General features: G+C 40.1%; 1 protein-coding gene across 3 annotated transcripts in view; it reads right to left on the reverse strand.

Moving 5' to 3' along the window:
- Positions 1 to 26937, reverse strand: part of Pkc98E (Protein kinase C) — a 148727-nt gene that overhangs the window by 60746 nt on the left and 61044 nt on the right. For 2 of the 3 annotated variants that reach the window (XM_083137800.1, XM_083137799.1), the window contains exon 2: positions 15566 to 15626. In XM_083137800.1, coding sequence (XP_082993926.1) covers positions 15566 to 15626 — 61 coding nt within the window. Of the gene's footprint in view, positions 1 to 4912; positions 5237 to 15565; positions 15627 to 26937 lie in introns of those variants that run through there. The other variant, XM_083137801.1, reaches the window with a different exon arrangement.

Genomic DNA, 26937 nt, shown 5'->3' on the forward strand with positions numbered 1-26937 from the left:
CACACCTCGGATTTTTAAGTAATAAAAAGTGTGATTTTAGGTGCATAAAATAGGCTCTAAAAACCCTAAAATAGGTTCGAAAAACCCTAAAATAGGTTCTAAAAATCACAAAATAGGTCCTGAAGTAGGTTAAAAAAACTGAAAATAGTTAAAAACTCCTAAAAAAATGCTGATTATGTATAATCACATGGGACAATGAAAATTGGACACCTACGATTCTGAAATATACACTATCTTGAATAACGTTATGTGTGATGCCTAACCCTACGGCCATGGCAGAACTTACCATTGGAAATTTGCTATCGAGATCCACTCTTCGCCGTACAGTTAGGTAACGATCTTTTTTCATGTTATCGACAGTCAAACTCCGTAATTTTGTCTGTGAGGATCACCTTATATGCTGGAAATAATCTTTCAACAAAAACATAGTCAGTGGTGCAAACTTCAATGCTGAAATGTTAGTTCGCAAGGAGTGATTGCCACAAAGCACCAAAGTGACGCGAAAGTGAGCAAGACCACATAGATCAGACCACTTTGGATTCTACAGGTAACAGTGGCACCAGACATTTTGCTTTGTTTAGAGGTTTGAAAAATCACCATGGACTTGGAGGAAGGGAAATCGACAGGGAGTACGTTTCAAACACGTTCGTCATTGAATTTTCTCGTGACCAAACAAAGCAAATGGCTCTGTGTGACATAAAAATCCTGCAAAACCTTTAAAAATATATACCAGTAAATAGGTCCTAACAAGCAAAATAGGTTCTTTTAGGCACTATACTCGTACAACTTCATGAGTTGTTGCGTTTTTTAACGAAATGCTGACATAACTTATTATTCCTTACATACCTGTAAAGGAAAAAAGAGGTTAAAAACGTAAAATCCCAGGTCTACTTATAACGCATGGCTTTAGGGTGGTGCGAGAGGTGCCAACGCATAGGGCCGAAACTGCCTCGCATATACAGGGTGGTCCAAACAAAACTATCCCCAACAATGGGAAGAATGTTAGTGTGTTTGATCTAGTACATCTGTAACTTAGTACATGTTACAACTTGGGCAAATGCAGTCACACAAATGCTCCACTTCCCAGACCAGATGTTGGAAGTGGCGCTGTCCGCATCGAGGCGGCACATGCCTGTTTTTCTCAGAATGTCTAGATGTAACTTGAAGCTACTGATGTGTAATATCGCAACTGCAGCTCAGACAAATATTAAAGAATAAACCAAAACACGTCACTCAAGAAGTCTCTGAAAAAACTAGAAGAAATATTCTCATGATAAAACTGGCTTATTGCCACCTTTGTTTTGGGTATAGTTTTATTTGGGGTACCCTATATTAATCTTACCAGAGCGTTAAACCAGGGGTGTTAAAGATCCAGGAAACCATAAATTACAATGGGTTCTATTGGGTTCCGCAAAAGAACAGGAACTTTTTTTCTCGCATAATATAAATTCAGTCCAAGTTGCGTATTGTTACATTGAAAAAAGTTCCTGTACCGTACGTAAATTGATCCGGGAAAAAGATTTCTGGACCGAATTTAAATTGATCCGAAAAGAATGTTCCTGGACCGTATATAAATTCATCCGAAAAAAGGTTGCTGGATCGTATTTAAATTCATCCAGAAAAAAGAACCCATTTAAGGTTGCTGATTTTTTTTTTTCTCTCCTGCACCGGAATTCAATTTATTTAAAATTCCTGGAGCTCTAACAACCTTGTTTTAAGCATCTAAAAGACAAAACTTTTATCTGTCAGTGGCACTGTTCTGGGTATACAATGATTCGATTACTGACAACATTACTAAAATACAAACAAAAGGATCAATCCTCAACATTTACACCGCACGCAGTTGACATTTTAATTGTTATCAGTTCAATAAATTTGAAACCATTAGTTCTTGGAGTTTCTGAGACACTGATTGTTCACGGCCGTAGAACGATCATCAAAGAAGGGAAACTTATTCAGTTCTGCTGATTAGTGACCTTTTAAAAAAAGGCTTTTCAATGTCGCTTGTACCGAAAGCAACTAAAAAAAACGGGAAATTAAAGAGACCCAACGATATACATGGCGTACGTGACACTGTAATCAAGAAGTTCTGATAACATTGTAAGTTCACATACTGATTAAATATTACCAGAGCACTACACTATTTCCAGGAACGATTAGTTAACACTTCCGCTAAAAAAGCAGTACCCCCCTTAAATGGGGGAACGATTTCGCTGCACATGGCGTACAAGAATCGTACAAGATTTATTTTGGTTAAGTGGAGGGAGGAAGCTAGGAATTCCTCCTGTTCCTCCTTACAACCAGTGTTGCCACATGAAGGAAAATAATTCCCCTCGGCGCGCAGGGAAATTCACAGAAAATGTAAAATATCACAATTGCATAGAAATTTGAATACATCCGACTAGATTCAAACTATTTTGAAGTGCGAAATACACTTTCTTTCGTCTGGTAATTTATTTCCCCCAAAATGGACTAATAATTCCTTAGCCATTATATTTAAAATAACAAGGTTAATGTTCTAATTTTCGTATTTTTTCTATTTCTCACGAAATTTACAATTTGGTATAATTAACCTTCTTTACATTCGATTTATTCCAGAATTCTTGAAAACCAATGTTTCTCTATGCATCTATATAAATAATAATAATAATAATAATAATAGATTAAGTTTTGTTATCACGATTTCAATTTTTTCTGACATGAAGGGAAATTTCGTCTGAAAAAGAGAAATTTTACCCAAGAAAGGAAAATTTTGATAGCTGGTTGTGGCAACACTGCTTCCAATGCCTATATTTCTAAGCGTATTTTTCAAACGGGAAATACCCTCCTTCCTTTGACTACATGTTGCCAGTCTATTGTTTTGGTTCATTTAGGATTTTGTAGCATTTGTAACAGCGTACAAAAATTATTGAATTTTAAATGGAGAGAAATTTAAGTGTGTTAACAGTTTACATGTTACATTTCCTTTCATAGAGCCCATAGGCGCCGACTCAATGGGGTTTGGGGGGCTCAAGCCCCCCCCACAAAGTTAACGATCTGGGGCAGAGCCCTCTTAATAATTTTGATTAAGAGGATCTAATGCATTATTTTGCTTCTCTTGTACAGTTTACTCTGAATTGTGCCACATGAACTTAACTTTAAATACCTAGGTACACATTTGAAATGTTCTAGACCATCAATTTGGGGGGCTGAGATCGCTAAACCATCAACTTTGGGGGGGGGGTTTAAACAGAGACAGCAAAACACGTGATTTATTACTATATACTAAGTATGTAATTATGAGTATTGTTAAAATTTTTACTAAAAAGAGTTTCAAGGGACGATATGCATGAACTAGGGTAGTGGATGGGACGTTCGGGCTACAAATGGCTCTCACATGACATTCAGAACGAGATCATTGATATATTAGGGAGATCTGTTTTGCGCTCCGTGGTAGCAGATATTAAAAGTCGGGAATATCTTGCTATTATGGTTGACGAAACTTGTGACATATCCATCCGTGGACAATAAATATTCTGCATTCCAACTGTGAATAAAAATTTTGATATTTTTGAGGAATTCATGGGCTTTTATGAGATTCCGAACACTGAGGCCAAAACTTAAAAAAGGGAGAGAGTGAGTCATTCATTAATTTATTTCAGTGATCAGAGGCCACCCCCAATAATTTTGACAAGTCGGTGCCCCTGTTGTAGCCTAATAAACACTATTAAATGATTACGAAATTAATAATAAAAACCCATGGCTCGACAGCCCTCGAAGGGGCCTGCGCGTATCTCCCGGCTGCCAGTCTCCCTCCCGCAATCCTACCTGGAGGTGTGAAGTTCTTCTACCGGTAATGGGGTGACGAGATGTTAGCACGTCGAACCCCCAGCCGTTATAGGAGATTTCGGAGACCGGGTTACGCTACTCACTCGTAGCTCCCCAATTTCCTCAAGATGGTGGGTTGCCACCGGCCCTATATCTAGGTACACAGCAGTGGCGTATACTAAGTCCAAGCTCTAGGCTATCGCACTATGTCACGTGCTCCTAGGCTATGAATAGAAATAAGTTAACTAACTACTAAGAGATCAGGTTGCCAACTCATAGGAAATCTGGTTACCGACTCGTAAGTAATCAGGTTGCCAACTCATAAGTAATCAGGTTGCCAACTCGTAAGTAATCAGGTTGCCAACTCATAAGTAATCAGGTTGCCAACTCATAAGAAATCAGGTTGCCAACTCATAAGAAATCAGATTACGAACTCCAGAATCACCATCCTCATCTCACTGATATGAATAATTTTATTTACAATTTCTGATCGATTTTTTTTTCATGTATTTTATTCTCTACGCTTCAGGCTTCGCAGACAGCCTAGACTATACGCTCCTGGTACACAGGCAGACTGAACCCAGGTGGACTCGAACCCATGCCGTCCCGCAGTCGAAGCCCAAAGCACAGCGCCTTAGACCGCACGGCCACGGAGGAGGACGAGATTAAAGTACTTTCACCAAAAGTAATTTTGATATCTACAAAATCCTTATGTACATTATTCTATAAATTATGTCTTGAAAGTGATATAAATCAGTGATTTTTTTTTAAAAAATCACTTGATTTAAACCAATCTACCTTATCTGGAGGGTACGCGTCATTGGGGGGGGGGCACCCCTGGACTTAGTACATTCACTGTGCACAGCCCACCTCACCCCGTTCGTTCGCAAAGAACTGTTCACAAGCGTGAACATCTTGACCTGAATTGTACCCTAACGCGCCAAGGCCAGACTGAAGTAAAAACCCGTTCAACACAACAGATAAGGAAAAAGCATATCGTTATGTTGGCAAAACAACTTCTTTTACTAACTCCACGCGTGTGTGTACACACGTGTACACTGGAAAAAACAACAATGCACAGAACAAGCTGCTATTAAGTACATACCATCATCTTCGACAGGGTCATCTTCAGGCGACACTAGGTAGCTCTTGAAACTACTCTGCGACATTTTGGTATCGCGTAACTTCCTTCCGGTAAGTATAAGCTTTTTAAGCTCTTCCGTTAGCCAATCCATATCAACGTCCGTCATTTTTCACTTTCCCATGCAACACCACGGCATCCCCTAACTCACAGAAAGACAACGCAGCACAAGACTCAGAAAAACACAGAATTCGTTCGCTATACCAGAAGATCGTTTGCCTATTTTGGCAAAGCTCCAATCTTTTTTATCAAACGACTTATTTGTACTGTGGCAGCGGCTTATCAATAATGAGTCGTAGATAAGTACGGGTAAATAACAATTCCTCCACTTGCGCGGCTACAGAAAGGGGAAGAACAGAATAGCTAAGGTGGGAGGTGATAATCAGTCGTTTGACGTGTTCGTGTGGGCTTCAGGCTTATATCTCCTCGACCTTCTTACAACGAAAGGACCGTCTCAATCAGACAGAACGACAGGATAACCATTGTCATTGGCTCATGGCTTTCTTACGGTGCCTGCGCAAAGAAATAAATGTCACGCGTTTCTTCAGTCGTGAACTAAATCTTACGAAACTTAAAACCACTTGCAAAACAAACATGCCTCAATGTGTGTGCACACGCTGGGACTTAGCTACGCTCCTGTGTTTAGTGGGTGGGGGTAATTTTCACAGTATATTTGAACGTTTGATTTGTTGTTAAGTGCACTTTATGCAATGAAGGCTAATCGGAACTGGACCTACAGTTTAAAATGAGATCCGAACCACTTTGTGTCTTCATTGGGTATCGAACCCAGGACCCCTTGATTACAAGGCGACGACTTTATTACACCACCGGGCAGGCCCGTAGCTAGAATTGATCTCCAGAGGGGGCTCACGGGTTATCAGGGGGGGCTTTGCAAACAAAGTCAATTTTTCAAAAATTTAACACTATTAAATGAAGGTAAATTATGTGTGGGGAGGAGGGCCTCATTAAGTTACATCTTTTAAAACATCTGTTGAAGTGTTAATTAAACTGATACTGAAATCATCCCTTACACACTCCATACTACTTTAGATGACACAGATATTTATATCACATACACAAAAAAATGCACAATATTCAATCACAGTGCCTACAGTATATTCCACCACCGGCCGAAGCAATGAAACTTCTTCCTTCCCAAAACTTGGGTGTTGTTGACCTTTGACGCAGATGCGGAGGGAACTTGCATGATGACATCAAAGTCACAGATTTCTGTCTAAACGGGAGGTCGCAACAGGGACAGTGAAGGTACAGATACAGAAGCTCCCCTGTGAAAGAATTTTCTGAAGTCTAGAGAATATTCAAAATGCAGCTACTTCTGCTCATAAACAACATGAGCGAATGTAATAGATGCTGTTCATATTCTGTGCATTTATCCTTAAAGTTGTGAGCTGTCTACATTTTCACTCTTCACTGCAAACAAATTATGCAAAATAGTTTACCTAATGTCAAGGGGGGGCTGATGGTGTTGCCAGGAGGGCTGACGGCCCTTCCAGGGGGAGCTGAGCCCCCCTTGCCCCTGTCTAGCTACGGACCTGCCAACAGGGAGGCCGTGTATAGCTATATATATATACGGTATATATATATATATATATATATATATATATATATATATATATATATATATATACACACACACACACACACATATAACCATGGACGTCTGGAAGAAGAGCAGAGGAGGCCACGCCCCCTTGAAAAATGAATGTTAATCTAATATTATATCCCGGGTTCGAATTCGGGAATGGGTATGAGAGTTCTTCGTGAGTTTCCCTTTATCAATTTAATCAATTTCAAATTTATAGGTAGTACAATCTCCTGTGAGGGGCAAACAGTAACTTCATATTACGCTTTGGAAAATGTCTTCGTGTTATAGGACATGTCTACGGGCAGTAATTTTATGAAATAACATTTTTTTCCTTTATGTAGACAAGCGAAAATTACAAATATCTGAGAATTATAATGTTAGGAACCATACATTTGAATTTCATGTTACATATTAAGAAGTTTACTAATAATTTCCCGTTTACATTACAAATTTTGATATAAAATGGGTTATTCGGATCACCTTTCTGGTTTTTCATGGATCATTGTGCATCACATCAATATGGTAAGTACTGAAACTCATTTTTTTCTTTAAGAAATAGAGTATTATTGCATTAAATGTACATTTAATTTTTCTCCCGACAACATTTTGTTCATTCAATCTGAATATTCTTCTGCATCACAGAAATTTTAATGCATCCCCATATTATCTGGCCACACTGTACTCAAAATTGTTGTCATTCACGTCATTTTTTTTTCAGATTGCTAAGGTCTCCCCGATGGAGGATCGATGGTTTCGTCGTCGTCTTGTTATCAATTTTTTCCGATTGCTAATTTTCCAATGTAATTTAGCACGTTATAATTTTATTTCAACAAAACTTCTTTAAAAAAACACAGAAATGAGAAAGTATACGCATATACATTTCAGTCTCGTATTTTTCATTTCAGCATTTTTTTTTAATACATATTTCGCATGTTTTGCCTACATAAAAATCCGGGCCTTAGACATATCGTATCGGAAAAAACGTTATTTTTAAGGGGAGGTATATGCTGTTTCCTAAGACTTCCCCGAGCAAATACGCTCTAGGCCTTGGATTTCCCCAGTGCCAAGTAACTGGGCGTTGAAGTCAGTGTTGCCACATGAAGGGAAATTTCCCTTTTGCAGGGAAATTTGGACCGAAATTTTATCCATAAGGGAAAAGGGAATTTCGATAAAAAAATGCCACAATTTCAGGGAAATTTTATGACATCTGACTATATTATAAGCTCCAGTTTCATATCCACATTTTCATTTTTTCTGTTCCTTCTTATCTCTGCTCCCCTTGAATACAAGCCTGTATCTACTTCTATTTCTTTTAAGTTTATTGTACGTTGCTTTTCTGTATCTTCGGCTAATTGTAACGATGAGAATTAACGATTTATTGGATTCCTGACCAGGATTCAATCCTGGGGCATCTGACCAGGAAGCGATGAAACTGACATGTATGTGAACATTTTGTTTCATTTTTTATTCATACGAGCATGGACCAACGGAAATATTACTACTCCTGCTGCTACTACTAGGGCACTGCTAATAATAATTATTATTATTATATTTGTTTAGGTGAAGGGAAAAATTGGTCCTAAAAGGGAAATTATGCCCCTTGGGAAGGGATATTGTGCCCTCAGATTGTGGCAACACTGGTTGAGGTGGGACCGCTTTAAGGTGTGACGAAGACCAGGGAAAATGCCACTAAACACGTGGTCAATAGGGTCGTCATGGCGTCGAAATTACGTCAACCGATGCGCATATCAGCATGATGACACGCTTAAAGGAAACTGGGAGTTCTGTTCAATTGAACTCTCATGGACACGCCGAACGCTGGAACACCTTCCCCCCCTCCTTACTTCAATCGCAACCTACGGGAGTGCATTCGGGCTACAAATCGAGTCCGAGTGGCCACACCTGGAAAAGACTACAGCATGCACGAATGAGACGACATCATTTCTAATGCGCTCTTTCCCTGTGCGTCTAGGGAACGTACATTTCAATCAGGGTTAAAATGAGAATACACGCAGCCTCCCCTTTCTCTCTGTATCTTTCTTCTTTGAGGGAAAGATAGAGACGGGGGAGAGGGAGCTGTGGGTCAGCGTGCTCATCCACCCACCCCCACACTTCCTCCTGAAAGAGAGGGTTCGAATAAAAGAATTGAATATTTATTGAATAACAACAACAAAAAAAAGTTATATCCAGCGGACGAAAAGTAAAGCTTCCGATTAATATTTTATGGATATTATCGTAAGTAGTGGTGTGCATAAATCTTTAGTACTGTCGTTCAAAGCCTATGGTTCCAATATAATCCTTGCCTTCCAGTAAGTTAGGCGGAAATAAATAATTATCGATTATATAACAAATGCTATTACTTAATTCTTGTACCTGGTAAGGCTTTCGGGGGGTGGGCGGATCCACTGTATCCCTACATATGTCCTTGGGGGAACATACAGAGCACCCCTGACATTCGCTGCCCGGCATCAGCGCTTCTCTTTCCCGGTGAACGGGTCAGCGACAGTCGCTAGAGTCGGCTATTAAAATTACAGTTTTCATATTGTGTACTAACCTTGACTACAGAAGGTGTTGAAAATGATGTCCCTCTGCTGCAACACATTCCTGGCATCTCCGAAGGAAATTGGCATTTACACGTGCAAGTTCGTCTACTGTAATTCTCCCGATTTCTCGTACAATACTCTCTTTTAACTCACGGATGGTGTGCGGATTGTCTTTGTATACTTTAATTTTTAGATTTCCCCATTTTTCGTTCCACTTTTATTCAGAACTGACCCTGTTACTCTAAACTTTCTTACGAGGTTTAATAAAGTGGTCCTATGTGGAACGGGAACACGGGGAAATTTCGTTGCAAAAACGTCGTCGCACTTCTCCATAATTCCTTTTTCCGAAGTAACACTCGACAAGATAAATCCTATGTTGTAATGTAAACTTTTGTGGTGTCATATTAAGCCACAATCCTCAATACACGGACACGACACAACACAAGTTCCGACGGAGGATTATACTGGCGTCAGTCTGCAACGTCAGCAGAAAGGGAAAGAGAGCGAAGGCAGGGAGAGCGAAAAAAAAAACAGACTGCAGCGTGCGACTGCAGCGGACCCGTTCACCGGGAAAGACAAGCGCTGATGCCGGGCCGCTTGCCGCCGAGTCTCGTAGCGAATGCCAGGGAATGCTCTTTATATGTTGACAGCTCGTGAGGGCCAGTGCCTACCTACCAAATCCCGATCATTCAACCAGTTACGGGGTGACCTGTGGTCAGCACGACGAACCCCCTGACATTGTTGTAGGTTTTCATGACCGGGTTACGCTACTCATTCGTAGCTCCCCAATTTATTCACGAGGGTCCCATACACACCGAAATCTCAAGAGAAAATTTGGCTCGGAAGTTGAAGACTTCTAAATTGCCAAAAAAGACCTATAAAGAGGCCTAAAAATATCAAAAAAGGACCTAAAAACCGAATACAGGACGTATAAATGTGATCCAAATTAATTAATGAATTCAGTTTTAATTACATATTTAATGAATAAAAAAGTACAAAATTCTGGTGGTATGGAACACACAGTGCGAAAAAACTATATGAATGAAATGTATCTTCTTTCAGTCCAAAAATGTTTTTCTCACGTTTCAGGGATGATTCAAATTTTTTTTTTTTTTCTTATTTCTTTGCTACAGAAAGGATGTTTAAGAGGTGATTAACTGATGTCGATTCGAAGTGAGAATGGGCAGTAAAAACGTAGTCGAAAGAAGGTGAAGTTGCAATAAAAGCCGTTAAAACCTAAAAAAAAAAGGCTAAAAAAGGAACAATAAGCCAAAAAAAACACAAACAAGGACAAATAAAACCCACCTTTTTCTGGCCTACAATGACCCAAAATGAACATATATTATGTTGGGCCTCGTCTTCGGACACTAGGAAAAAAAAAAAAGGATTTTTCCTCAACTTCCGAGACCTAGTTATTACGCTCGAACCCGAGCCCAAAAGGCGCGTCCCCACTATGCCGGTTGGTAAAGCCGAACAAATGGGCACATGCCGTCGGCTTGTGCCGACGTGCCAATCGGCATGCCGATTCCAAGCCTACTAGTAGCAGCCTACTTGAAAGGAAATCATGCCGACGCGCGTGTCTAGACAGATGAACGAAGGATTGGTCTTGTTTGCTCAACTTTTGATCATAAAGTGTGCGAAATCAGAAGTTATACTAATAACATTGATATACATGAACCGTGATCGTCCTCAGCTATGGGACTGCATATTGGACTATAAAAATCGTAACAAATGGCACGAGTTTGGAAATTGCGGTTTCACTTGTAACTTCTAAAGAAGAAGTTGAACGAAATATTAAGAATTTGCTAAGCCTCTTTGCACGAGAATATAAAAGGGAAAAGAACACCAAATATTTAGTCTCGGACGCTTGATAGCACTAGCAATAACAATCATAGAATCTGCTACTAAAAGCTAATTTTTCTCATCCTACATTTACACGGAGTACTTCACGTGCACTGTGGCGTCAAACCAGACAAATGCATGTTCCCACACCGCAGTGCTGTTGGGACGTGCATTGACTGATTGATTTGGTGTTTTAAGTCCACTTTATGCACAGTAAGGCTAATCGGAATTGGACCTGCAGTGTAAAATGGGATAAAAAAACACCATGTGCCTCCACCGGGTATCGAACCCGGGACCCCTTGATTACAAGGTAACGACGCTACCCCTACACCATCGAGGAGGCCCCAGGGACTCAGCTGGTATTAAATCAATGCCAGGTGCTTTGTTATTCTTTAGCCTTTTAATAGCATCTTTAACTTCAGTCAAGTTAGGTTCTGGAACTAAAGGTTCTGCTGTGTGCACTTCATTTACTTCTGATTTATCTCCTACATGAACATTTAAAAGGTCATTAAAGTAGTTCTTCCATGTATTTAGAATATCGCTTTGGTCAGCTAGAAAATCACCGTCTTTATCTTTTATCAAGTTTATTTTAGGTTGCCACCCCTTTCTAAATTCATCTCTGATATTTTTGTTTTTGCTGTTTGTTTCAATTTCGTTAATTTTGCTTTTCAAGTAATCTCTTTTTTACTTCTAAACGTGCGGCGATTAACTTCTCGCTTTATTCTAATATAATTGCTTAGATTTGTATCATCAGAGTTATTTAACCACCTAAGTCTAGCCTGATTTCTTATTTCTATTAGATTACGACATTCATTATCAAACCATGGCTTACTTTTTCTTGGTTTATGATATCGTGTACTTTCTTTAGCAGCTGATTCTATTGCAGTAGGTATGTGCTCCCAATTCTTATTTACGTCTGTTTCATTTATATTTTCATCATCATTTAAATCCTGCAAAACATCGAATCTATTTGACAGTTTAATTGATAATCTTTCTTAGTTAATGTGAATATCAAAATATATATTTTATTAAAGATGGGGGCTAAATCTTTTGACACTCATCCAGTGGTCCATCCTCAGCAACCGTCGCATTTGTCATTGGATTTTTTTTAAGAAATCACAATGTTCGCACCATTAGTTAGAATAACGTTTGATTTGTCATTGCGAAATAAAGTTCCTCTAATCTTTCTTGTTCGTTTGTCTAACGGTCCACGAATACCACACAACAAGAAACAGGCAAACAAGTTGCGTGCCACTTTCCCCCTTCTTCCGTACAGTAAGTGGCCATAAAGTGTTTGCTCCTCCAAAGCTATTTGCCGAATGTGTTTTCTGGGCAACGCAAAGAGGGACTTCAACGTCTTTTAGCTTTTCTTCTTTTGGCTACAAAAGGAAATTCCAAGACTCATTCACATGCCTGGCAGAGGTAGCGACTGTGGAAACAGCAAGTGGGTGCATCTGCATAGCTTGGCGAGTGTATTTACACTGCATGTTAGCACGGTGAGAGAACATGCGCAGTTTTCTCTCAAGTGCTTAGAGCACCGTTCGAGCTCTTGCAGTTCACACTGCTTGCTGACCAGCGAAGGAAAGAACGCATGCTCTTGAAAACATCAAGTGACTTACTGTATTATGTAAATGAACGCATGCTCGCTTCTAGAACAACTGTTTCATGAACAGAGACTCTCTAAAACCGCCTGTACACGATTTAATTGTCATTGCAACATGTCGTTCGAGATCCAGCAAAGCTGACAATTGAACGGCCTTGCATAACGTTCTTATTGGAAATCTTCAACTAGAACAGCACTCGTACACCATCAAAGGGAAAAAGTTGACAATTTCACATTTCTCCGAAAGATGGCATTACTATGGCAATATATATCTATATAAATTTATTACTAGTAAAATATAATCATTTTCTTTCCACAAACTCGAAAGAGAAACTGTGAAAATAAGGACACAAAATATTTTCACGTGAGGCATACTAATGTTAAATATTATTTCTTCAGATATATGTAGTTTTTAATTTTATTTATCTCAATATAACTTAAATTTTAAAGACACAATTTAACTGTTCGTTGCCGAATCTAATTTATCAGATTACTCACTACTGTAGAAATAAATATACGAGGGACGTTCAGTATATACTGACCCCTTTCGCGCCTTCGTAGTAGCATAACGTTAACGTAATGCATTACGTTCTAACATGTACTCTATTTTTTACAAGTTATCTAGAGCATCTGTAGGAAGATAATGAAAATGGAAAATTGTGAAGGCCGTACTTGAAAGTGAAAACTTAAAAGTCGAAAAAATTATGAGGGCTGGGTACAAACTCTAGGATGATCTCCGCCATAATCTTACAGTTGCCGTATGACAAAATTGTCAGCAAAAGGAATCGCTCGAAACCTAACTCCTGATCAGAAGAAGAGCAGTGTGACCTGTTCAAGGAAACTTCAAGGGCTACAGGCCGATTGCGCACACTTTTCCGGTTTTATCAGTGGTATCTGATAAGCCGTTGACAAGCTGTCACAATGTTCAGGATTGCGCACAAAAAATGAGGCGATGTTGTCAGATGTAAAATGTTCTCCAGCCGTTCTCACTTCTGTTGTTTGTTTCTGTGTGTGTGTGTGTGGACTTACACGTGTTTTTGCTGGAAGGGTAGCATTAGATAGGCATAGAGGATGAACCTGATTGGTGGACTAGAATGTAATGGTCGGTGTATCTCCGTATTTATACAGAAGGTCACGAGCTTCGATTGACAGAAGTGTTTGTTGTGCAGTCATTAACCTAACCTAACCTAATCTAACTTTTGAGTTTGAGTAAATTGGTATGAAAATTGTATCTTGAAAACATCAATAGTGACTTACAGTATTATGTAAATTGGTATGAAAATTGTATCTTGACTTGCTACATTTACTGGTCAAATTATATTTTATATTTAATCCTTAAGAGATTTACTATTTTATATCTAATTTCTCTCTCTTTTCTTGTCTAAAGAAAAAAACAGTTTTGCGCACAGACTTTAAAGCTATGAAAGTGGCAACGTTGTGCTCTGTGCGCAAAACAGGTCAGTGAGATTTGTGCGCAATTATGGATCTAAAGTGTGCGCAATTTGGTTGCGGCGACTTCAAGAAACGTATCACGATAATCTACAGAACTTTTTATCCAGATACGTGACGATGGACGAAACATGGGCGCACCACTTCCATCCATAATCCAAACAAAGACAGATGCAGTGGAAGAACACCTCTTCTCCAACTCCGAAGACATTTCGTGTTCAGCCGTCAGTCAGAATGATTATAGAGTATTCTGGGATGCTAGGTGGATCCTGCTATTAGATTATCTGGAACATGGAGCCACCGTTACGGGTCAGTACTGTGCTGACCTAATGCCAAAATTGCGAGCCGCACATCAAGAACAAGTGGAGGGGAATGTTGACCCGTGAGGTGCTGCTCGATCAGGACAACGCTCCCGTTTACAGGTCAGGTGTTGCGATGGCTGCTATACCCTGTCCCAACCATCTCTGGAGCAGACGAACGAAAACAAGTAACGCGAGAGACCCCACCAATGGACACGTGAGAGGGAACTCGATTGCCTTGGCAGCAGCGTGTACTGCTTCGCCCTGTACACTCGATTTCCCCCTTCCCTCCCGCGGCCTTGCTCCAGAGATAACTGAGACAGGTTATATTTAAGCTGCTGGGTTCGAAGGGTGCATCACCCCTTTTACTGACCCGACCTTGCCCCAAGCAACTTCCGGTTGACGTCGATGCATGGTTTCCCGAACATGAGGACAACTACTTCCAATAGCGCATATAAGCTTTGGAGCGGCGATCTACAAAGTGCATATGTTTCTGTAACTTTTATTTGTATTACAGCATAGTGGACGCCCCTCGTATAATTGTGGTTAAATAAATACCGACAAGAATGTTCCACCGCTCCTCCATTCCTTGTTTTATAAGCACGTGAACCGCTGAAATGAGTAACGGGGAAGAAAGTAGGAAAGGAAGAAAATAAGAAAAGTTATAGAAATGGCGAAACAAAGAGTCATAGAAATTGATAAATAAAGATAGGGAGAAACAGGAAGGAAGAGAAAGGGAGAAATACAGGAAGAAAGATTAAGAGAAAGATAAAGAGAAGAAAAAAAGAGTTATAGTAAATAAGTAATATGAGAAAGAAACAGGGAGGAAGAATGATACAAATGGCGAAAAACAAAATGTGAGAAACAGAGGAACGAAAGATAAGGGAAACAGGAAGAAAGAGCAAAAGAACGGAAGAGACAGGAGAAAGAGAGGTAGGAAAAATAGTATTAGTATCCATTACCACATGAAACTGTTTCGTATGCGCCGGAAACGCAACCACACATGCTTCAGACGTAGTACAGCTAGAGTGCGCGTCAAATCTCTTGCATATGGCGATAGCCAATAGCAGCGCACTGCAGCGGTGCCATGTCGAAATCTCGCACGGAAAAGAGACAGCGTGGTTGAGCGAAACGCCTGGTCACGGAATTAGGCAACGCCGCACGTCTGTGATTCGCTGGTTCAAGGCCATATGCAGGAGATTTGGCGCGCACTCTGAACACCTATACAATATCGTGCCATTATTAAACAAATCATAAAAGTTGAAGACGTCTTACCTGGAGTAGCCCATTTTAGATCGACTTTTATATGCAGCTTCCCTTGAGGTTCTAGATCAACCTGAAACAAAGGAATAATATATTACTATTAGTATCATTCCTAAAATACAAAGATGTGATTATCGCAGTGTACTGATAGCACTGAGGTCACGGATTCGAATTCCTATAAAGGGGTGCATCACCGAGAAGGGTTACTGTCTGCCCAACTGACTGAAAATCGAACAAATGACCCAATGAGCAGGCTCGTATGTAGAAATAGGAGGGGGTTCGAACGAATGTCTCAGAAATAATAATAATAAAATTATAATTCAAATATGAGTGGGATCGAACCTGCCACTCCCAATGGGTGACGTAACTAATCATCACTCATCCTCATTAAGGATGAGAGAACTTGTCATAACGACAAGTTAAATGCTTTGCAGCAAAAGGCACAACTGAAATAAAATACCTTAAACAACTAGAAACGGCAAATAGTCACTCGTTGGATTTTAGAACCTTGAACCCGAATCATACATGGTAAGGGTTAGTATAAATACCTGTCTAGACTTAAAAGAATGATGATGAAGTTAATATCGAAGAGTAAAATGAAACTATCCTTTCTCCAGGCTTGGTAGGTAGTTCACCTAAGTCAGGCAGACTGCCGTCCTTCTCTACTCCCCAAAGTGCTCTTGCCTGTTTCTAATCAAATCGAAAAGTCAGTCCCCTGCCAGTCTGTCCGCTACGCTAAACCCCAGTCAGAGGAGACTTCCTCTGAGTTTTTACCTTCCTATTATTGTAAACAGCTTACTACTTGTTTACTAGTTGTAAACCTTGTAGCCTCAATATATCAGGAAGTGGAAGTCTGCTTAACACTCGACTGTGCATAATTCAAATATCTGAGAGGAGTGGACAGCTGTTGTAAACAAGTGAATGAACCTTGGTGAATTGAAGCTTCTAGAGAAAGTTTAAATAAAATAAAGAATAATCCTATGGATTGATACGAAAATATTAAATTAATAAATACATTGTTATTATTGCATCAATAGGTAAAAAGACGGTATCAGAATATAGATATAACAGCACGTATTCATTATCTACCTTACGCGTATTCAACATCATCAAAATTTGTATAAAAACAAAAGAAGGATATTAATGTCAAATGGATAAAGAATTGAATATTTATTAAATAACAAAAATGATCCTGTTAACGAAAAGTAAGGTTCCTGATTAATATGTTATGCATATTATCATACGTAGTACTATACATAAAAATCTTCTATGACACTGTCCTTCAATGCCATATGATCCCAATATAATCCTTGCCTTCCATAACTTCAAAGGAAATAAATAAGCATCGATTATACAACAAATCCTAAACAAGCACATTTTCATTATGAAATTTATATACTCCCCCTAAATACGCTCTTGCCAATGGCTGTCTCCAAGGTTTGTCAAAGCCTTCTTGAGGTTCTACTTTCTTCCTGAGTTCCCCCTCTTCCACAACATCTTAAAAACCTACCAATCAATGCTTTATCCTACATCCAAAATACCGTATTTCTCCGCATAATCGTCGCACCCTGTTCTTTCAGTCCAAAAATTGATTTATAACATTTCATCGCATCGGTGAGTCAGATACGAAACCAATGGATCTTTGGACACAGATTAAATTTTGCAAGCCCGCACTTTGCAACACTCAAGCAAATTTTCTAAATCGACTATAATGCACAAATCAATAACAGCTCATGCGTTAACTGTTCTTTTTTTTTAATACAGGAAAAAAATTTCACTACACTGTCGCAAAAAAATATGTTCACTACACTGTCGCAAAAAATATGTGCGTCGATTTGGAATATGCAGGGTGAGGCAAACGTCAGGAACCATAGACTAATGTGTGTTTCAGGCAGGGTGCGAAATCATTGAAGACTGGTGGGAAGGAAAGATCTTAATCTACAGACTCACCACCACACATATTTATAAATTATACGATATACATACTTATAATGTTATTAAATGTAAGAATAAGTTACTAAATAATTAAAAATACATTTTCATTATTTAAATACATAAATTAATTTGTTACTTTTAAAAATAACAAATATTTATAAAGTACCAAATTAATTCCTTCACTAACTGGTTAAAATAATAAATTACGAAATAGTAAAAGTGGTTTTACTATAAGTTTTTATTTACCTTTATTTATTGTGAGTATTAATGTAAATATGGCAATGATCGAGAGAGAGAGAAGAGAGAGAGAGAGAGAGAGAGAGAGAGAGAGAGCATTCAACACTCACAACCACTCTACTTTGTGTGTGTTTTCGATATTATTCTTAGTAAAGTATATTTGAAGTGAAAAGTAATTGTTTATCTTTGGTTTCTTATAACAAAAACTCTCCTTCCCAGAATTTTTTGGTTGGGGGATTTTTGAGGCCAAGATTGTTGGTGGGGGGAAATCCTCTGTCCCCCCCCAGGATTTCGCACCCTGGTTTCAGGTTCTGAGATGGTGCTGAAGTGGTACTGCTGACTGGCAGTCGCGGTGCAAGAGATGTTCCTACGGAATTCACCCCGATAGACACCCAATCACTCATGGTGCAGTCGTGAAGCTGCAGTGACGGAGTGGCTAGCACATCGCGTTTCGCCGCCAGGTGGTTCGAATCCCCGATCTGGGCATGAATATTTGTACGTGTCGATTCATCAATATCATCATCATTGCCAAATTAGCCAAAAGTGTCAGAAAAGCGAAGTAAAATAAAGCAAACCAACCAATCATAATAATGCACTAAGACAGTTTACCTAGTAATAAATGATTTCTAAGTACCGGTAATATCGGCATTTTTGTTGTTTAAAGCTTCACGTAATGGTCGCACCTCACTTTCTTGAAGAAGAAAAAAAACATAAAATCTGCGACGATTACGTGGTGAAATGCATGGTTGTTAAGGTCCAGGAACACATAAAGGCAAATGGGTTCTATTGGGTTTCGCTGCAGGAACGGAACCTCTTTTCTCGAACAATTTAATTCGGTCCTTGTTTGGAATTGATCGTAAGATTCCGTATGCAAATAGAAAGTACCATATTGTTTCATTTCAATACGGAACTTGGGACAGGATTTAAATTGATCCGGAAAAAATGTCCCTGGACCGTACTTAAATTGGTCCGTGAAAAAAAGCTTCCTGGACCGAACTGAAATACTTTATAAATATAAAAAAGGTTCTTTATGGTCTGGAACCAATTTATACTTTCTCTCCTGGACGGGAATTTAATTTATTTACAATTCCTGAATCTTTAACAACCCTGGTTAATACGGTACACTTACGTAGACGTGAAAACATTGAGAATATCTAGGCAAGACCGAAAGCAACCCTCCATCATGTGAAGGAATTTTAAGAATATGCAATTTTTCTGATTTTGAAATATCATAGCGGTTTTTCCAAAGGAGAGGAAAATTCCAAATCAGCTGTTCTGCCTAAGGTCCAGCCGATCGCAAGGACAGGATTCCTGTCTCTCGTCTAGGAAAACGTCTGGTATATGACGTAGTCTCGAACCAGGCACGTACCTAGAAATACAGCGTGTCCACAAAGTCCTGCTACCATTACAATGAAACATAGCACCTAAACTATATGAGATAAAGACATGCGGTTTTTTGCAACGTGTTCTACAGCTCTCAACGTTTCAATAAGAAGTGGTATTAGGAAGACCAAGACGAAGATGGAGGGACAACGTTGAGATAGACCTAAAGGAAATCGTTAGGGATGGAAAAGAGTATAAAGATCTTGCTCAAGATAGGGACAGATGGAAGGTCTGTATTGCTGCAGCCATGAACCTTCGGGTTAGTTAATTTTTTATTGTATTTTTGCAGATTATGTTGTGAGCGACAATGACGACAGCACATGAGAAGGCACAATATGTGTGGTGGTATACTAACGCGGGCGCATGTGGAAGTGTTGTAATTGCAAATGAAACTTTGAGAGCTGTAGAACACGTTGCAAAAACAGCATGTCTTTATCTCATATAGTTTAGGAGTTAAGTTTCATTGTAACGGTAGCATGACTTTGTGGACACGCTGTATGTTTCGGGGGGTCCGAACCAAGTATCTCAAAATAAAAATAAATATAATAATAATAATGTTTAAACTAAAAAAATATAGTATTAATTAAAACATTCAAATGAATTAATATATTTTTATTACATTAATAGGTAAAAGGACGGTATAAGCATAAGATACAGCAGCACGTATTTATTATCTAGCTTACGTGTAGTTAAGGTCTGCAAAACTTGGAAAAAAATAAAGTGCCCTGACAAGGAAATTAATGTCAAATAGATAAAGAATTGAATATTTATTGAATATAAAAAAAGGATTTTAGATACAGTTGACGAGTTTCTGGTGATATTTTATGAACGTTACCTTGCAAGTGGTAATAAATCTTGCATAAATCTTCTTTGGTACTGTCATATGATCCCAATATACATAATCCTTGCCTTCCAATAAGTTTGCAGGAATTAAAATAACCCTCGATTAAATAACAAGTATATTTTCATTATTTAATGTTAGTTATTTTTTTATTCCATTATTTTCATTACGTATTTTTTTTTTGGGGGGGGGGGTCGGTACCCCACGGATCCCACCTAAATACGTCCTTGTCTCGAACTAGTACCTTTCCCAGTACGAGACTGAGACGACAACGAGAATCTTTAAAGGAAGCCTGCCCCCCGCCCCCCTCCTCTCTGCTGCTTATAGCGCGGCCGCCAATTGTGGGCGAGAATGCACATGCTCAGCATAAACGATGGTTTATGAGGGACCCCGTCTGGAAACAAACAAATTGTATCTGGGAATGTCGTTCCCGACGCTGAAGCCGTCTTTCATCCACGTCTGCATTCGCGCCGACCAAACGCCATATGGATGAGGAAAGGGTGCGAGAGAGGCAGTGTGGACAACTCTAGGGGTAAAAAAGGCTCTAGGATAAGGTGTCCCGCATTAGACCTTTTTGGAATCTCTGTACCGATACGCTAAAATGTTCCTTTTTTGTGACAATGACCTCCTTGGTGGAGTGGTTAGCACGGTGCGCAACGACGGTCCCTGGTTCGAATCCCGGCAATTGTGTCAATTCATCAATGGGCGAGGTCAAAACAAACTATTGTAGGTGGCAGCACACCTGATGTGTCCCCACGCTTTTGATGGGCAATTGTTCTCCCAATTAAATACATGGGGAATTTGATGCTGAACGTGCTGCTATTACATTAAACTGCAAGTTAAATTTCATCTTAACCTCAGAAATTATGTCGGAACATGATAGATGAATAATCAGTGCTGTGAAACTATGAATTTTAACAAGCCGATCGTTAACAACAGAAAATATATGGAAACTTAAGAACATTTTTCTTGTGAATCTGGTAAAGAATAATCCATAAAAATTCCACGCGACTGTGCTTTTGTTTTTATAGTTGTTATTAATAACTGACTCATTTTTTACGCGATATCGTACTTTTACTCATGGCTAGTGAATCCGGTTCTCTGTTTTATACACACACATTTATCGAGAAAAATAGTTATTACAAAAAAAATAATTATGTTTCATATCTCGCAATCTCTACCGCTTTCTTATTTACAGGAATTATAATTTTAAAATTGTTGTAACCAAAGAGAAAAAGGACGAAAATACGAGGGGAAAATGTCTGCTCAATACAAAGAAAACATACGTTAATATTAAATTAACGGATAGGGCATAGTGTCATATAATAAATACGAGGCGTATTCGTAAAGTAAGTACCGATTGCAAATATTGCCGCTGTAGCGCTGTATTCGCGACCGTGTGAGTTCTCGCTGACGTCCTTCATCCGTTAGTAAGCCACAGGCAGTCGTGGGAGCAGGTCATGCTTTTTCTTCGTAGGTTTATGAAGGTTTGAAATGTTCAAGAAAATCAATCGGCCTGCCGACTGTGAAGTCCGATCTGTGATTCGTTTTCTCAATGCAAGAAACGTGAAACAGGGTAGACATCCACCGTCAACTGTGAGAGGTCTTTTTTTATGTTTAAAGAAGGTCGTGAGACAGTTCACGATGAGCCAAGGAGCGGTCGGCATCTGTTGTGACCGAGGATTTGGTGCGTGCGGTCGACGCGGAAATTCGTGAAAACAGACGCTTCACAATATCGTCGTTTTCCATGAAATTTCCACAAATTTCAAGAAAACAGTCCTCTACGAAATTGTGACAGATCGCCTGGAATATCGAAAATTGTGGTCAGCGTTTCGACGAGGATGATGACGTCGAAGCAGGAGTGCATGGATGGCTTTCATCACAGGCGGGAACATTATATGACGATGGGATACAAAAACTAGTGCCACGCTATGACAAATACTTGAAAAATGGTGGAAACTACGTAGAAAAGTAGTTTACGGTCTGTAGAATGCAATGCAAATAAAACAAAGGGTACAAAACTATTTTACTTTATTTATTACACCCTTTCGGTACTTACTTTCCGAATACGCCTCGTATATAACGCGCTTACGCACTTAATACATTTTTCTTTATAATTTGAAGAGTTTTTTCCGAACCGTACTTCCCCCTTTGAATTACACATACTCGCAACAAGAAAAATACATAAAGCGTAGTGTATTTTTTTTTTGTATTATCGACCCACGGCAGCTAGGGACGATCCAAATTACGTCAAATTGTTCATAAAAATACTACTGGGTGAGTGTTAAAAGAGCCCCGTGGAAAATGTGCGCCTTGCATGTAGGCAACCCTGGTACACCGAAGAGAAGAGCGGGGTAGAGAACAGTCCAGGATATCGGTGCAAAGCAGTTTAGACAACTTGACATAAACGTAAATGAATGAAACATCTCTTCTGTAAATACAGTACAGTGTGACAACAACCTACCTAGAGGAGGTGCTGGAAATGTCCTCCGTTGACCTCGAGGCACGTGTGCAGACGATACCACATCTTCTGAAAAGAACGGACGAGGACATCCTGCGGGATGGCCTGGATAGCTGTGACAATGTTGTTCTGGAGTTCTTCGAGTGTGTGAGGGTTGTTGCTATACACCTGCCCCTTTAGAGATCGCCACAAGAAGAAATCACAGGGTGATACATCTGGAGAACGAGGTGGCCAAGGTTGGTTCGTACCACGGCTGATGACGCGGTCAGGCGGGAACACTGACTCAATGCGCGTGATCGTTGCACATGCCGTATGCGCCGTGGCTCCATCCTGCTGAAAGTAAGCGTTCCATCGCTCATCCTCAGTCAGTTGTTCAACAAATACGTTGAATATGTTACTGGTGTAACGAGCCGAGTTCACAGTCTCATGGAAGAACACGGGGATGATGCGGCGTGACGACACAGCACACCAAACACCGAGTTTCTGGGCGTGTAGTGGAATCTCCATGAACACGTGTGGATCGTCACCTGACCAGTGTCGCGTGTTCTGGGAGTTTATGTAGCCTGACAGATGGAACCATGCTTCATCGGAAACGAACAAGTAACCATCCTGCAGCACCTCCGGAGCAATATTGGACAGAAACCACTCGCAAGACTGCATTCGAGCTGCCTTGTCCACATCCCGCACCTGACGCATCACGGTAACTTTGAATGCGTGCAAGTTCAAGTCCTGCTTCAGGATCCGCATAGCGGTTGACTGGGACACCTGCAACTGTTGTGCCAAACGCCGAGATGATTTTCATGGACTGCGTGTCATTAGCTGCGCTGCGTCGCCCACCTTTGCCTCAGTGCGGACAGTCTTTGGACGCACTTTTGGCCTATTCAGCACGGATCCGGTTTCCCGCCATTTTGCAATCAGTTTTTGCATTACTGATTTGGTTGGGGCCTTCGCTGGAACTCCATTCACCGTGAACTCCGTCGTAAACAAATCTACACACCGTTTCCAAGAACCGAGGCGTGCAAACGTCTCGACAACAAAGATACGCTGCTGCACCGTTAACACCATGCTGACCCACCGAACCACACTCACAAACTTTCCTCGCCGCTCAACTGCACTGAACTAACCTGCACGCTGCCTGCCTCAAGGTCACTACTGGACACTTACTTTTCAATCCCCCTCTATGTCATGTTGTCGAAACTGCTTGGCACCGATATCCTGGACTGTTCTCTAGCCCGCTCTTCTCTTCGGTGTACCAGGGTTGCCTACATGCAAGGAGTACATTTTCCACGGGGCCTCTTTTAACAGACTCACCCATTGGAGCTGCCCTGACGTTGCGCCTTAATATATTAATTATTTGATTCAGGAGAATGTAATTTTCGGTGACTTATGAATTGCTACATAATCGTAAAGGTTTGTTAAACACATTTTTGCTGTCGATTTACTCGAGAAATTCTTACCTTCGTTGAAAATAACGTTTTAATAGCCATCTTATCGCGCTCCAAGGTAAAGCTTAGGGTAACCAGATGACGAACGAAATTCTTTAGGAACACACAAGGGTGGCGCCTCTAGCGGAAAAGTTTAGCAATGAACAGCCCCATTGCCCCATATCATCACCCATTCTCATATTCGCGAATTGACAGAAGAGCGAAGCAAAAAAAAAAGCAATAAATCAACGACTTACTGGCATAGAATTACTGCAACAATTCTCTACTATTACTATAATGAATGGTTTCTAATCATTAAAGGACTGCTTGGTTGGAGTAACAATGCATATCACCATATTATGTAAAATATTTACACAGTATTTATATACTTATTTATTTAGCTTTCAAACTTAAGTATTTATGACGAAACAGTTTGATATTAAAATGTCTACATTTTGCTGTACCGTTTTATTTTTACGGGAGTTGGATAGCAGTGGAAATTGACGGCCTTGAATTGTAATTGATTCAGCCAAATTTTTTACAATGTTTCTGGAAATCCTGAACATTTCATGTCCTCATAGGGATTTTCAAAAAAATTCCCGCTGCGACCAAAAAAAATCCTGTACACTCATAATAACTACTAAAATCGAGTTGTCCAACAAATGGGCATGATTTCTCATTGGGAGGTGCGAAATTTCCCTTGTTGGTCCCATTTTCTCCTTTACTCTAGGAAATGCAGATGAACAATTACATTATGATGATAACGTACGATCCTTTAACTCTTTAACTTTAAAACCGATAATGCGACGTGAAACAGACAAAAATAGTTTTCATACCTGGTGTAAAACGGAATAACATATTTGAGCCTTATGTCTTCAAAATTTCCCAGCAATATTGATATATTCCATAAATCTATATTTTTCCCTTTTTACCAAAAATTCTATCTTAAATTCCCTTCCCGGAGGGAAAGTTCCCTTCGTTTTGCAGTGGAGTGGTCTGTTTGATGGTACTTGAACGCCCAAAACTAGAACCCCACCCCCCAAAAAACACGAATGTTGATCAGTATTTCAAGTTATCTACAGGATGGTCACAAAGTGGGCGTACCCTCTTTACTTTCGACACTACGATGGTTATGGTTGAATGCTTGATATGAACACATACCTGATGGTTTAAGTATCCGGAACATAGGTATGGAGACCGTTTCTTTCGTAGCACGGCCGAACTCTTCGCCATATTTTGGCACACTTCGCGATGCAAGTGTGAATAAGAAGATTTTCCGGGCACTGACGTTCCCCTCAATAACGTTCTGAAGGGCCTCCAAGAAGTCCCAGATGTGGTTAATCAACGACACAGGTGTGTGTTCATATCAAGCATTCAACCATAACCATCGTAGTGTCGAAAATAAAGGGTGGGGGGTACGCCCACTTTGTGACCACCCTGTAAGTGTTGTAAACAATTGAGCTCAATGTTTCACAATTTATACGATTTAGAACACATGCAACATTGGTTAAAAAAAAAGGTCGTCATTTACAGAAGTTAGGTTGGCCATACTTGCCCACCAGCTCTATATTTTAAAGGTTTTATTGCCAAATTGTAATCAAAGTTATGTGCTTAGCGAGATTTCGCACCGAAGTGACAAGCGGCAAGTGGCATGAAAGACAAAAAGGGCATAAAAAGTAGAAAATCAATCACATGCCAGATTTTCAGTTGCAGTCGCAAATGGGTACAAAACATTGTGATGTTTGGCGCCAGCTTCCGTTCTGTGCGCCTGGGCAGCAGAGCGCGGTGGACGACGTTCGAACTGCTGCCACCTGGCGGGAAAAGTGGCAACTGTACTACTAGGAAGCCTTTCGATTCGGACCACTTCTACAGTACAGAGAAGCGAATTCGGATTAGGATAACGGATATCCTGATAATCAGAACAATTTGGAAGTCACAATATCCGAAAATTATCCGATATCCGGGTAAAATAGCCAAAGCATAGCCCTTTTAACATAAGATCGAAGGCGAATTATAGCAGATAGGTGCATAACCAAGAAATAATAATAATAATAATAAAAACAACTACAAGTCGAAAATATTTCAAAGATGGATGCGGACTGGGCTGTCGTCTTGAGCACTCACTGTGAGGTGAGGCGACACAATGATTGAGAAAACGGCCCAGTCCGAGAGACACGCAAGCTACAAGCAACATGTGCGGCCTGACATGCCATTCCGGTTAGAAAGGTTGCATTCACATCTGACGGTTCGCGTCCAACTGACAAGAATGTTTCCTAAGGAAAATTTCACACCGAAGCGACAAGTGTCGCGTACCACTTGAGGAGTTTTACCAACCGAATGCAAACTTGTGCGGCCTGTCATGCCGCTACGGTGTGCAACGTTGCTTTTGATTGGTTCGTTTCCAAGCGACATTTGTTGCGTGTCTTTTGACTGATTGATTGCATTAGTTATTTAACATTGCATCTCTGCAACTTTTGGCTAATCGCGACGATTGGGTTAAATGATGATGTGATGAAATTGATGAAGGGACACTCAAAAAGAACACCCCTGCCCAGGATTGAATTCGAACCCGGAACCCTAGGCGTCGTAGCGTGATGTGCTAACCATTCCACCATGGAGCCCGGCACCAGTGTTGCCACAAGAAGGGAAATTCGAACCAAATATTTAACGAAATGGGATGAAAAATACCAAAATTCCATGGAAATTTTAAGACATCAAACTCAAAAATAGTACAGATTAGTAAAGATTATGTACTATTTATTTCTATTATTTTTAAAGGTCTTTAGTGAAGGGATAAACAGCGCAAAAAGGGAAATTATGCCCCTTGGAAAGGGAAATTATGCCCTCAGATTGTGGCAACACTGCCAGGCACACACACACAGACACAGACAAATATGGGCGGCACAACACAAGCCCCGCAGATGAGTCCAGGCGCCAGCACCTCGTTAGTCTGCAACACTGAAGTCCAATACATGGAAGTGATGTTGATATTTGGGTGTCTTTAGAAAGGGTCACTCCTTGGGGAGATGTCAGACCGAAGCGACACGCAACACATGTCGCTTGGGAATGAGCCAATCAGCGGCAACGTTTCACACAGTACCGA

Source organism: Lepisma saccharinum, chromosome 16, assembly GCF_977018435.1.
Source record: "Lepisma saccharinum chromosome 16, izLepSacc3.1, whole genome shotgun sequence".
NCBI classification, from domain to species: domain Eukaryota; kingdom Metazoa; phylum Arthropoda; class Insecta; order Zygentoma; family Lepismatidae; genus Lepisma; species Lepisma saccharinum.